This window comes from Elgaria multicarinata, chromosome 8 (assembly GCF_023053635.1).
Source record: "Elgaria multicarinata webbii isolate HBS135686 ecotype San Diego chromosome 8, rElgMul1.1.pri, whole genome shotgun sequence".
In the NCBI taxonomy this organism is placed as follows: Eukaryota; Metazoa; Chordata; class Lepidosauria; order Squamata; family Anguidae; genus Elgaria; species Elgaria multicarinata.
In genome coordinates this window covers 59,101,767-59,116,697 of record NC_086178.1, presented here as the reverse complement: position 1 = coordinate 59,116,697, position 14,931 = coordinate 59,101,767, and the positions used below count along the sequence as shown (strand labels likewise).

At 43.2% G+C, this 14,931-nt stretch overlaps 1 protein-coding gene across 1 annotated transcript; it reads left to right on the top strand.

The window, feature by feature from the left end:
* Positions 1-1,318: 1,318 nt before the first annotated feature.
* CALHM1 (calcium homeostasis modulator 1) lies at positions 1,319-4,865 on the top strand. The gene is made up of 2 exons (XM_063132598.1): positions 1,319-2,025; positions 4,407-4,865. The coding sequence occupies exons 1-2, from the start codon at positions 1,477-1,479 to the stop codon at positions 4,863-4,865; spliced, it is 1,008 nt and encodes a 335-aa protein (XP_062988668.1). The 5' UTR covers positions 1,319-1,476.
* Positions 4,866-14,931: the final 10,066 nt, after the last annotated feature.

Here is a 14,931-nt window from a genome sequence, read left to right as displayed (position 1 = left end):
CCACGGGAGGGTTACAAGTGGAAGATGACAAAATCTGGATCTTCAGGACATGGAATAATGGGCTAACGTTACAGGAAACCAGATTCTGGCTGGACATCAGGAAAAACTTCTTGACTGTTAGAGCAGCACGACAATGGAACCAGTTACCTAGGGGGGTTGTGGGCTCTCCCACACTAGAAACATTCAAGAGGCAGCTGGACAGCCACCTGTCAGGGATGCTTCAAGGTGGATTCCTGCATTGAGCAGGGGGTTAAGTTCAATGGCCGGCCCTTTCCAACTCTACTATTCTATGATTCCCATGAAATTCCCTGAATGAGGCAGGCCAATGGTGCAGTAAAAGCCTTGTCTGAAAATACCCTGGGTCTGAGAGTTTGTGCGTTGCTTTAAGGCAAGGGGTGGGCAACCTTCTTGAGCCTATTTGACAATTTGAGAAACTGTCCTGGGCACCACCACAAAATGGCTGCCATGGCAGGCATAGCAAAGGACAAGTAACCCGCCTAAACACTAAATTCCTTTGAACCTGCAGTTTTCAGCACCAACAGAAACCTATTTCACAGCTATCTCAGCAGGTAAATTGTGTGTTAATAAAATAAAACAAGTGGGAGGGGTGGGGCACTGAACATTAAAAGCACAAAAAGCATAAAAACAGATTAGAAAACACGTAACACAGCCCCACCCAAAGTACAGAGCAGATGGATTTTGGAATTTTTTAAAAAAAGAAAGACAGCACAAGGAGAGGGTAGCTGGAAAGCCACTGAGCTATATATCTCTGTTCCCAAAGTTGACTCTCTTCTTTCCACAGAATGGTTCCCACCCACATTGTTCTTTGCATAAGAGCTCTCTTTTCTCTTTTCCAGGTAAACTTACCAAGGTGGGGCACAGCTTTCCTCTGTTTCTTCTCAGAGCTGTGGGAGGAGCATGCAGGATTTGCCTGCAAATGCATTCACAGAAACCAGTGGGATCCCTTTCCTGCCACAAAGGAAGAGTGCCTGGTACAGATTCTAAAGCGCCACTCAGAAGAGCTGCTCTCTTCACAAATAAGCCACTTTAAGGATCCAAGAGCTTTGAGAGAGAGAGAGAGAGAGAGAGAGAGAGAGAGAGAGAGAGAGAGAGAGAGAGAGAGAGAGTACTTTCATGAAGAAAGAGATGTTAGCTGTATTAAGCCCAGGCCTATTTGACCATGGCACACAATTAAATTTTTAGAAGAGGGAATATAGCACAGGACAACTCACCCTGAGAGAAGCAGAGATTCACTCTTAAGGTAAAGATAATAATGTCATTTTCTTTAGGTGGCAAGGAGAAAATCAAGGGACTTTTTTTCTGAGTAATGGAAAAAGTGGAGTAAAAGTAAAAACTAGAAGGAAATATCATTGATGAGGCACACTGGAGTTTCTTTTAAACCTCAACAAAAGAAGAACAGGACTAAAATCTCTTATTTGATTCTGATAGAAGAGTGCTCATAAAGTGACAACGACAATGGATAAATTCCGAATGATCTTCCAGTTCCTCCAGTCCAACCAGGAGTCATTCATGAATGGCATATGTGGCATCATGGCTCTTGTCAGTGCGCAGATATACGTGGCTTTTGATTTCAACTGTCCATGTCTACCAGGTTATAACCTGGCCTATGGGATGGGTATCCTGTTTGTGCCACCCCTGGTCTTGTTCTTACTGGGCTTTGTGATGAACAACAATGTCTCCATGCTGGCAGAAGAATGGAAAAGGCCTACAGGGAAGCGTCACAAAGACCCGTCTGTCTTGCGTTACATGTTCTGCTCCATGGCACAGCGGGCAATGATAGCCCCCGCTGTTTGGATTTCAGTTACGCTGTTGCATGGAGAGTGCTTCATTTGCGCTTTCAGCACCTCTGTGCCACTAGAGAAATTGGGAAATGACAGCTATATACACCTACCTGAGGAGGAGATAAGGAAGATTCTGGCCCGGATTCCCTGTGAAAAAATTTACAGCGGCCAAGAACTTATTGCCATTGAGGTGGCGACCAGGTACCTGCGCTGTATCTCCCAGGTAAGCAGAAAAGCAGTGATTTCAGGGACTGGCTTAAGCTAATTTAGTATAGAAAGTTGTTGTTCTACCTGATTCCAGAGAACGGGAAGGACCTTAGCTAGCAATATCAGTTACACATCTTAGAGTAGTTCATGTTCACTCATCATGTGCCACTGTATTCCTGTACAGGCATGGGAATATACAATTGGAGCCTTAATGTGTGCTACTTCTGTATTCAGAGAGTATGCATACATACATATATACATACATTACAGATAGTATGTACCACAACACATAATGCTTAATTCTGTAGTTTAATCATCCCCTGCATTCTTTTCAACAGGAAGCATGAATTAAAGAAGCTAGAGAGGAGGAGGAGGAGGGAGGGATTCCTATGATTAAACTTCCCCCACTTCCAAATATTTCATTTTCAATGCAAATGTAACCAAATATATCCAATGAACCCATCCTAAGCTATGCAAGTCATGATAGCCCTTTCCTGTTGTTTGCTGGGTTCAGTCTACATTTGTTCCCTGCATCTTAAATAGGATGCAAATTCCCTCCAGGTTTTCACTTTAAAGCTCTGATCTGACTATTTATGTTTTGGTCAATCTGATGCTGCTACAACTCTGTTTCCTTTGGCATTGCCCAGCACTTTGACCTCACTCTTTCCTGTGCTGTGTATTGACTTGGGTGGCCATTGTGTTTCTCAAACCATGAATATAGAGTTTTCATTGGCATAATTGTACATTGCAGCAGATCTTTATCTAATTAGAGCAAACACATTCGGTTCTGTTTCCAAGTGGTGTTAATTGTTGGCATTGTAGGTCATTCATTCAAAGAAGACATTACTTAAATCCTTCTAGCCCTCATCTTGATGACGTCAGGTCTGCAGCACAGGGTGGTGCGAGGTAGCGTGCTGCTGCATTGGCGCTCCTTCCGACCATCTACATTGGAAGGAGCGCAGTTGCGGGCTTTCTGGTAGGCAGCAACGCAGTCGCCACCCAAGCACACACGTGGCATTTCTGGGGCACCTGGGAGCAACCGTGCCCCCTCTTCCAAGTTTTGTTTGTTTTTTGTTATATTGGCCTACGTTTGGTTCTTTTTTTCTTTCTTTTTTTAAAAGCTGTAAATGCGAAGGATCATATTTACAGCTAAATGGGGGGGGAACAAGGGGGAGGAATGGGGTGCTCCTTCCCTCGCAGAATATCCAAAAAAAACTTTAATTTTTTTTAACAGGGGCTTTGCCCCTGGATTGCTTCAGAGTGGCAGCTGCGTCATGTAGATCACCTGCCACTGCAACTACCATGGCGAAAAGTGCCCACCTAGACAAACTCCTAGCTAGCCATTTGTCATTGGAAGGTCCTTCTTAGCATTATTGAAACCTGGTACAAAATGTTAAATTTGTCATCCACTAATAGTTGAAAAAATGCACTCCTTTTTGCCCAAGAGGAAAAACTTGAGTGTTAAAGAGGAACTGAAAAAAGTGAATTTGTTTATGTGGCACAGAAAACTATCCAGCCAGTTATGATCAAGCCATAGATTTACCGTAATGCTATAGCAGTTGCTGTGGTGTGGTTGCCCCATTTACATTTTAGCCAGAGGATCAAATTGACTCAGGGTGGAGAGAAGCTTTCAAATAATGTGTCACATTATGTTTTGGTTCAGGAACTCTAAAGCTCTGATCAAGGCTTTGGTTCAGGTTCAAGTTCCATGTTTAATCCCCTGATTTCAGGCATATAAAATTAAAAAGAAGAGGGGGGGAGAAATATGCCTGCACCAGAACTGAAGCCAATCCTATACCCTGTGTGTAAGCCCCATTGAACTCATTGGGACTTACTTCTGAGTAGACAGGTATAAGTTTGCCCTGTATAAACTTGCACCCGAAACAGAATGTCCAAAAACCGTCTGATTCCTTCGTTTCATTTTTAACCTTTGTAAGATCATCCTGCAAGTCTCCATTCAAAAGTAAGGGAGCCAATTTTAGACCCACATAACGGATGGGAGCAGGGTAACTTTAATGCAGGGGGATGGGGGAGAATGCGCTCCACACACCCACCCCCTTTCTGAAAGCCTGGTTGATGTGTTCTTCAGAGCTTGGGAGGCGGAGATCTTTTTTTGCGTTCTTACAGTCTAACATTGAGACTGAGCTTTTAAAAAAAGATTTTAAATATAGATTTAAAATCTACTGAGTAGGACATGAAAGCCACGAAACCACCAATTAATTCATTGCCTGCTTCACACATGTCAGCTGCCCTCACATAATTGCCTCAGCAGTGTACATAACAGCTCTGAAATTCCCAGAGTTCTGAAGTACTTTATGATTTGATGCAGATTTCTCTAGTTCCCTTCCCCAACCACCAGCATGATATGTAATAACTAGTTTGGTTTCCCCCATTCAGGCAATGGGCTGGTTCTTCGTGCTGATGATTACCCTGCTAGCGTTCCTTGTCCGATCCTTACGTCCCTGCTTCACTCAAGCTGCCTTCTTGAAGAGCAAGTATTGGTCCCACTACATCGACATTGAGCGCAAGCTCTTTGCTGAGACTTGTACAGAGCATGCTAAGAGTTTTGCCAAGGTTTGTATCCAGAACTTCTTTGAGGGCATGAACAAGGACCTGAGCATTGGCCATGTGCACTTTCCTGAGAAACCCCCTGCAGAAGGAGGGGAAGAGAAGGAAAAATTGCTGGGCATCATGGATCATGGGACTATGAACAAGCTTCTGCAGAACTGGCACAAATGTAAGCCTCCTTTGTGCCTCAACCAAGAGGTGATCCAGAATGGGAGCTGTTGGGCAGGAGACGTCACACGTCCCCACCTACCCAAGAGAGAGTATGCCACCTATTACAGCAAAGTCTGAGCATGGGGTGGAAACAGAGAAGACATTTCACTTTAGAGAACAGCCTGGTGGGATGACTCTCTTTTATCGTGGAGTTCCTTCACTTATTCAAATGTCGTTATGATAGCATCTGGGACACCTGTCCTGGAGTGTCTCTCCCGCCTTTTCTGAGGAGCAGGAGAGTGTTAAGGTCACCAGTGTGGAGCAGAACAAATGAACACAGACAGCACCCAGCACCTGGAAGAAAAGAGATGTTAGGAGGAATAAGACAATTATGCCCTGCTAAGTCACAAAGGCCGGAGCAATCCTCTGTATTTGTCGCAGCAGCAGGTAACTGCAAAACTGGATTTGAAAATCCTCACCAATTTCTTCACGCCAAGGCCAGCTGCTAAGTCTCCAGTGAGGATAAAAGTCACAAAACAGATATTCTATTTTAATCTTTAAAGGAAAAACACAGAAGAGGAAATACTAATATCTCTGAACAGAGAGCTAGCAAAAACAGAACCTTTATGCTCCAGACACAAAACAAAAGCACCAAGACAGTATTTCAAAGACACTAGAGGGGGCCATAATTCATCAAGAAATACCTGACCATAGCAAGTTGGGGTGTTTCTTCCTTCCTTTTATATCAAACTTATTTAGCTTTGAATTTTATGATGTTCTATGAATCTTATATATATATTATCTGCTTAGAATTGAGACAATGTTTTAAAGGCTGTGCAGAAGCAGACTGAATGGGTGTTTTAAGGGCAGTATTATAAATCCACTAATGGGAAGAGGTAAGGGCCAGTTCAAATATTACAAAATCAACCTCAGTTAGCTGCGTTGTAGCTAAATAAATTAGTAGCTGCTCTGGGCTGGTTTCATGGTGTCTGGTCCTTTGATAAACACAGGGCATCTGGACAAATTATCTTGTGCAGTTCCTCTCCAAATGCAAAGGGACTGTCCAGTGGTTAAAGTGTCCATTCATGAGGCTAACAAGTGTCCTCTGGTTTCTTGTTTGCCTTCAATGGATTATGCAAGAAGAACAGAACTCTGTTGGTACTGTAATGAGGAACATACAAGAAGGGGGCTATTCTATTGAGCTGCTTCCCACTTCCTGAAGTAGGGTGGCTATGCATCCTAATTTATAGAGGGCAGTCCTCTATTTAAAGGCAACCTCTCGTTGAAGGGCTGTCCAGTGTAAGCCCAGTCTGAAAACGCAGAACCATAAGAAGCAGAGAGCAGGGACCTTGAGGTTGCTCATCAGCACTAAGCACCTGGACAGCCAACTCAGCAGGCCCACGGATCACAATCTTCCCCACTATGGTGAGGTGTATTGTATTTCTGTTTATACCAATCTAAATTTGCACCTATACATATAAATCAACGCATGCAAATTTTATACAAATCTGTGTCCTGTTCCTTGCCTCTGTTTTTGGGTGTTGCATAAGTGGCCGCGCTCTCCTCAAATGAAATGCAGCTCAACAAAGCCTTTGCAGGGCACGTTTCCTTTGGAAAAGAGCGTGTGAAGACTGATGATGTTTTTGTCAGGTCCACTGGAGGAGAAAGACAAAGACCCAGGCTGTTAGGGTTGTATTGTACACAGTATGTGCCTGCTTATCTCCATCACCCAGATAAGACACAGGCCTAGTTCCCACTGAGATGGTAAGCCTGTTTCTGGGCTGTCTGACTTTGGATTGCAGATGGAGGCTTGACATGACTGAATGCTCCTCTATACAACTTCCTAAATCCACGAACATAGAAAACTAGATATCAAGAAGACAGCCTTGTCCCTGGCCTAGCCTTCTCCCAGACATCAATATATAATGTGGGCCTGGTAAGGACATCTGGGTTTTTATGTTGTACACATTTACAATCTCAGTGGGGGCCAAACTAGACACGACACCGGAGACACCTAACCGATCTCTTGACCATTTTTGTTTTTAATGAGTTGCAATTTTGATCTGAGCAATGGTAGGGAATCACAATGTTTATCCCCTTTCTAATTGAAATTGCCCTCCCCAAGCTGCTTTGCTCTCAGCAGGGGGAAAGATAAAGGAACTCCATACCTCTCCCTACCCTCTAGTGGTTGGAAAGTAGCTGTGGGGGAGGGGGGGACAACCAGAAGAAAAAAACCTGCTAGGAGCAGGTCAGGCCATCCCTCTCTGATTGCTGCTCTGATCAAATTCAGAGCTCTCCCCCTCCACCCATGCTGCAAATACAATTATCAGGAGACCTGCTCATGCATCTCCCTTGGCTCACCTCATTCGGCCCTCTGAACTACACCGGAGATGAAACATTATGGATGATGATATAACATAGGGTGACCAGGTGTCCTACTTTACAGAGGACAGTCCTGAATTTGAAGAGCTGTCAGTCCTCTGTTTGAAGGTATCCCCTATTTGATAGGCTGCCCAGTCTGTGTTTGGGTTAAAGAGAAAGGATCAGAAGAAGGGAGAACAGGGGCTTTGACACTGCTCATCAACAGTTAGCGCTTGGATGGCAGACTGAGGAGGCGACACACAGCTCACCTGTTCAATCTTCCCCAACATGGTGAGATGTATTGTATGTCTATTTAAATTACAGCCATTATTTCTAAATTTATAGGGGAGAGAGAGAGAATATGCAAATGTTACGCGAATTGGTGCCCTCTTTTTGGGGGGTGATGCAATGTGGAAGTTGCTACCTTACAACAGGGCCACATGGGTCACTCTGCCCCAGCATCCCCACTTAAAAATGGGGGTAGCCTGTTCCTTTGTTCTGGGATTGTCAGAAGTGTGATCTTTATAATAACCTTCTTGCTTATAATTGTACAGGTTCTACAGGAATGCACAAAGCACAGGAAATATGAGGGTAAACTTTCATCTGCACCTTCAGCACTTAGTGGCTGCAATTTCAAGTGACCATATGCAGGCGTGGAAGCCATCACACAGACCATCGCCATCTCATTCTAAGCACAAGGCTTTGCAGAGGAGGCAATCCGCCCATTCATTTACAAGTCATTACACATGGCGACCAAGCAATGTGCATGCAGGTGCAGTCATCCTTAAGTGCTACAGCAGCATTCATTCAGACCTCCTAAGAACCCAGCCAGCCCTCTGTAAAAGGATAATCCATATGGAAGTTTATTTTCATAGATTCTTAGCCAAAATCCAGACAATTGTAGATATGCATTGGTATATTATATTAATACCGTTGCAGGTAGGTATGATTTCCAAAGACATTCTTATGTCTTTCAGGAACAGGTGTATGGCAATCAAAATAGAATTGAGAGGCTCAAAGCAGAGTGCTGGGAGTAGCTAATTTAATATTCAAAATTACTGACACTCATTGGAGGGTCCCACCCTAGCCAAAGGTATGAGGGCAAAGCCTCAGCGATATAAACCAGGCCACTAAACAATATCACAACCATTTGGAGCAGTCTTCCCCAGCCAGGTGCCCTCCAGATGTTTTGGACTACAACTCGCATCATTCTTGATCATTATCCATGCTGGCTGAGGATGGTGGGAATTGGTCCAAAAACATCTGCAAGGCACAAGGTTGGGGAAGGCTGATTTGGAGAGATGGTAGAAAATAAATCTGAAATGAAACAAAGCCTTTATATTTACATAACATCTAGGCTTGTAATTTCTTCCAATTGCACATTAATTACTATTATAGACTTTTAATGACATAGTAATCATGAAGTCTAGCAGTAAAATGTATTTATGGGTTTATTTATTTATTTTCTGTCAAGTAAAGAAAAAAATCCATTGTATTTCTTTAAACACAACACTCTGAATATGTTATTTTCTTGAGCGAGATGAACGGTGTTTCCTAGGGAATGAAAGACTTACTTGAAAAAGAGCAAATGTTCCCAAATACTCTGAATTCTCTACTGATTTTATGGCATAATCCAGAATTTAGCATTATATGTTTTCCTTGTGATAATGGGCTTGCAGCCAAGGCTAGAACCTGCTAGAGTCCAGATGTGCCCGGCATTCTCACAACAGTTGGGCCCTGACCCTATGAGGCCAATTCCCCCTCCCTGTATCGAGCAGCGTTCAAACTTTAATAAAAAATTAAAGGTGAGAAATCTTCGTTGTTTATATATATATTAATTTCATTGAATTAATATATATGCTACCCTTTTTATTTTATTTTTAAAAGGCAGATAGCATCCCTGAAGTATTGGGGGTGGGTGGACAGAGAGAGAGAAGGTAATCAAAAGAGTATTTGATTAGTAGATCAGTCAACCAGCCCTTAAGTCTGCCCTGACAGAAAAGATGTGCTAAAAATCTTCCTTTTTTGGTAGAACAGTATGCACCGTTAGATTATAGACGACCATCTACAGAACACAGGAATGACCAAGATGCATCCTGGCAGAGATACTTGAAGGAAAACAAGAATAGCTTGGAAAATAAACTCTAGATTGCTCCAGCAAGCAATTTTTAAATTCATCACAAAACCACTACTTGCTCATCGTTTCCTTTTCATTACCACGTGTTTCCTGTCACATAGCAAAGACAAGAGGCCAACTCCTAACAATTAATTAACCATCTCCATCTTATGAGACAATCAGACGTGGCACAACCCTTCCTTTCCTCTCTTTTACACAGCCTGCCCTCTTTCTGCCTTGCCTTCTCCATTCAATGAACTGCCCATCTCCCCCACCCCGCATCCATCCTTCTACCCTCCCTTCCCTTTCATCACACTTTGTGCCTCATGATGCTGTCTCTGGAAGACAGCCTTCATAGTGGGTTCTCTTTTGTGAACCGCCCAGAGAGCTTCGGCTATTGGGCATTATAAAAATGTAATAAATAAATAAAATAAATAGCTCACTCTGACAGCGTCCTCACACGGGAGGGGGGAGGGAATTGTGTTTGCTTTCCATCGCTTCTCTGCCCGCACGTTCATCCCTCTTTTGAAAGAGGAAGTAAACACTGTACAGGGTCCCACAAAAATCCATCAGTGCCCAGTAACACTCGTCTGATGGAGCTCTGACACTACTCAATAATAGGCTTGATTGTATAGGCCAAGCTTCCCCAACCTGGTACCTTCCAGATGTGTTGGACTACATGTCCCATCACCCTATGCTGTACTGGGTGAGATGGGAATTGTAGTCCTGCACATCTGGAGGGTGCTGAGCTGGGGAGGGCCGGTATAGCACTTGTCTATTTTCTGCTCTCTGCTATTTGTGTTTAAGGAAAGGGTGAGTGAATAATAGCATTAGCCACATGAGGAAGTGGGCATGTGAGGCATGAGGGATGTACATATAAATGTAATAAATGAAAATGAAATGAAGCCTGAGAAATGTGCAGCGATAAAAAAAACATGGAATGTCAGAATTTTACAGGGAGTACAGACAGTGGCGTCTTTCCATTTGTAGCCCACCTAAACAGAGTTTAGGTTTTGCACCGTAAAAACCTCATATAAAAAGCATCCTAATTCCTAGGCAAAAGCCTATAAAATCCGATGAAATAACCACAATGTGCCAATCAAGCCATCTTGTAAATGCAAGAATCCCTTATTCATGTATTCAAACGCAAACAACAACAACGTATTCAAGTAGGCACAAGTTCTTTCTTTCTGCTGCTGAGCCATCTTGATCGGGTTATGTGTGGAGTAGTGCGTTTCATTTTTTCCATGAATTTTCCTCCACTTTCTTTTCCTTAAAGGCACAACGTGTTTTCTCCGAAAACAACCGAATAACGCTGGCCTCCTCTTTCCCTCCCCGCCTGTACAATCTCCACCCTGCCTGAAGAGTTTCCCCTCCCCACTCAGATGAAAAAAGCCCTTTGAGAGCAAAAGGAAACGGCTGGGACCAAACCCGCCCGCTCTTTTGAGCCATAACTTCTGTCAGCGGCAATTTCTGCATCCGACCCTTATGTGCAGGACTGCTCAGTGCACCTGGGAGAACTTCAGAAGCCACGTGGTCAGCTCCAGAGGCTCAGGAAATTGGTTTAGCGACGACCCCCCCCCCCTCTAAAGTAAGTGAGTTATGTTTTTCTCGTCATGTTTCGCTTTGGTCTTGGGAGAATTTTAAAACAAACCAACCTACAGCCCAACGTAGCTAATAAAGATATCCATTTGTGATACAAAAGACCCCCCCCCCTCCCCAAAGATGGAGGAATCCCATTATTAGCTCTGTCCTAAGCAGGAAAAAAGTTTGCTGCGCTGCGGGAACTGGAAGTGATCAGATTTCTTCCACTATGAAGATTTACCAAAACGGTTTTCTCCAGCAAGCTGTAAATAACTAACACGCCCAGCTGGTTTACACACAACACTTTACATGCTATGGTCCTCTGCACTCTGTATGAATATTTTTGCACATCATTAAACAATCGAGAATTCACTTGCAAGGGGTCTTTTTATTTTGTTTTGCTTACAACAAGCTTTGCACAATGCCTACTTTAAAACAATTAAAATTGCATCCTTACAGATCTGCAAAACACTGCGCTTTATTTGGTTTTGTGCTGTTTTTAACATTCAGGCCCCGAGCTAGGGTGGGGCTTGCAGACACCAGGATGACACGTGAGATGCCAGGCATGTATATTTTTAGCATTTATGTTCGAAATGGCATAAGTGTAATAGATTCCACTAGATCAGTGGTAGGCTACATCATTCCCCCGCCAGATGTTTTACAATACAATTCCCATAGTTCCTGACAATTAGCCATGCTGACTGGGGTTTATGGGAGTTGTAATCTAAAACATCTGGAAGGCGCCCGGTTACCTACCCTGCATTAGATTACTAGAGACCTAAACCATGCATCCATGTATTTAATTTTTTAAATTACATTTCTATACTGCCCAATAGCCAAAGCTCTCTGGGCAGTTCACTAAAATTAAAACCACAAGATTACAACATATAGAGAGGGAGAGAAAGTCACTTCTACCCAGATGTGTTGGTGATCTAAGGTACCAGGAGTTGAAATTGCTGCCTGAAAGCTCAGTTCAGAGAACTGATGTGGATTCAGCCCTTCTGTCTCCAGAGGACATGACTCAGGCACAATATTTGAGTATAAAGAAAGGAATTTTCCAATTCTGTCTCTCTCACTCCCAGAATCATTCTTAATTGCCACTATCACATGTATTAGGGAGCGCCTCTTCCCCTGTGTTCCTGCCTGCCACGTAAGGTCCTCGGAGGGTCATCTGTTGCGACTGCCGAATGTGAGGTTGGCAGTCACACGCCAGAAGACCTTTTCCTTTGCTGCCCCTGACCTGCCAGTTGAAATGCGCCTGCTGACATCTTTGAATGTCTTTAATGCACTGCATTAAAGACTCTATTATTCTGGTAGGCCTTCCCTTTTTAGAATCTTATTGCTGGTCATTAAATATTGTTTTTATTCTATATGGTTTTATTATTATTAAATGGTTTTTAACATTTTTATGCTACCTCTAGTATTTTATTGTTTTTTACCTTGTTTAAATTGCTTTAACTTTGTATGTCACCTAGGGTATTTTGGCGAGTTATAAATGGAATAAATACGAATAAATAATAAGCATCTAGACTGCAACCTTTAATTTAGGGGTGGAAAATGTGTGGCCCTGCAGATGTTGTTGGGCTGCAATTCCATCATCCTTCACCATTGGCTATGCAGGCTAGGACTGATGAGATTTGTAGTCCAACAACATCTGGAGGGCCACATGTTCCTAAACTCTGCTTTAATTGAGGGATTAATAAATTATACTTATCAGTCAAGGCAAATTTTATTTCCTGGCCAGTGTCAGATGCTTCACAGATCACAAAGGAGGCTGGTGGGTCAGCCACTACTTCCCTGCTCCTTGGACCACCAGGACTGCTGGTCAGAAAAGGGAACTGCAGGTAGTTCAAGCCAAGATACTAACACTACGGACCAGAATCCTCCAGACCCTGGGAATCAGGTAATCCTTAAACACCAACCCCATGCCACTGCCTTCCATATAGCTCAGACCTGAGCTACATTTCCTCAGCTGGGAGCTTATAGCTGAAGGAAGCTTCTAGGCTGCTCTGCTGTGTATGTTCCCTCACCTGCTACTGCCCAAATCATCACCTGTTGGGAGCATTCAGATCTGAGTTTATTTCCAGCCATTTTGGTTCTGCAGTGTAGCTGAAATTCAGAATGAAAAATCAAAATGAAAAATCAAATATTAAAAATTACCTTCTTATGAGGAATGATAGCTCTTGTGGGTTTTTGTTTGCTTGTTTTAACTTTTGTTGATTATATTTTACTTTATCTTACATTTCTATCATCTCAAAAGGGCAACTTATTTTTATTGTATTGATTGATCTGTTAAATGCCAGATGATTAATCAATAAAAATGCTGAATTGGTAAACAGCCCTAGTAAAAGTATACTAGTTCCAGATTGGTTTTAGCTGAGCTTTAGCTGGGGATACAGTAACACATGACCCAGAAAACCATGCATGCACCACACCTTTCTTCCTCTGGCAGTTTGTTTTAATATTAAGCAGATGCCCATGTGCTGATGCAAGGCCCAAGAGTAATCATGCTACTTGGAAACAGCAAATATAATCCTATCAAATAAATGCAAACTATTCCACAACATGTTCATAGTCAATTTTAATCCCCCTCTCCCAAATGAGAGGTTTCATTAAAAGAAAGCTTAGTATACTGTTATAAAGCCCCAATCTTTTCAGGAAGTTTTAAAAATGTATTATTCATATCCCACCTCTTGCAAGGAACCCAAGATGGCTTATATGATCCTCCTTTTCCCATTTTATCCATACAACAACCCTGTGTGGTAAGTTAGGCTGAGAGTCAGTAACTGGCCCAAAATCATCCAGAGCATAGTCAAGTGGGGACTAGAACCCAGGTTTACCAAGTCCCAATCCAACACTCTAACCACTACACCATACTGGCTCTCAATAAATAAAGTAACCTTCCTCTGCTTGCTGCAAGCTTTGATGCCAGGGCCATCCAAGTAATCTCCAGCAGTCTGCCATGCTGCTTCAACAATCTTGGCAGATGCCCATGTTTACAATTAAGAAGCACAAGGCTGGAAGGGACACCAGAGAGACTAGATCCTTAGTCATTTCAATCTCTCAGCCCAAGGGCCAAAAGACTTAATTTTTTAAAATTCAGAAAAAGAAAGATTAATTTTCATGGTGGTGAGGGACCACAGCTCAGTGGTAGAGGCCATGCACTGCATGCAAAGGGTTCAATCCACAGCATCTCCAGTTTCAGAGGTTCAGGTAGCCCTCGAGAGTTGCTGCCAGACAGAATAGATAATACTGGGCTGGGTGGAGAAATATTCTAATCTGGTAGGGCCGGCCCTCCCATTAAGCAGTGTGAATCTCTCACCAGCAGAGCTGCTGTGGCAAATTGCATGTTCACCAACAGCCCCCCCCCCCTCTTATAAGGCAGGTTCCTATGTTTATTGAAAGGGATTGGTGTCTCCATCATGTCCTGCTTATGAGCTTGCAGAGGCACATGACCTGGCTGGCCACTGGTGGTGAAAACAGGACTGGACCTGGACTAGATGGGCCCTTAGTCTGATCCAGCAAGGCAGTTCTTAAGTCCTTGTGCATTGCATTGATCCATGCACAGAGCCTCCCTTCCCCTCTGTCTGCCCTTGCAAACCTTTAACTTGCATGAAAAGCCATGCTGGATCTCATTCACCCCACCACCTTGCAATCTGATATGGAGTTTCTCTAAGCTTGAGGCACATTAGAATGGTCCACTAGAAACAGTTCCCCTAAAGTTCTGCTGATTCATTTCCTTTTACTCCTGAGGTTATGTGCACAAGTGATGAGCTGTGGTCCTTTCCCTGTGCCAAACACCTGACATTAGTCATGCTGTCACTACAGGGCGTTCAAAAGGTACACAGTGGCTACACTTGTTAGGCTATGCAGCTGGGTCAGCCAAGTTGTCCTTCTACTCCCCATGGATCTGAATTAGTCAGACAATTAGGATTTATTCCTCATTGTTCTGTCCTTCAAGTGCTATTAACTCAGCCCAACCCATTCAGACTAATACAGTAAATTCATGCCACGATAATAACTATAGCCTGATCAGACAGATAAGAGTCATAACTCGTGAATCAAATCACAGCAAAAGTGAGGATCCCTCTGGGTCAAGCTCACACAGCAAAGTTGGCAGTAAAGGAGGACAGAAGTTGGAAG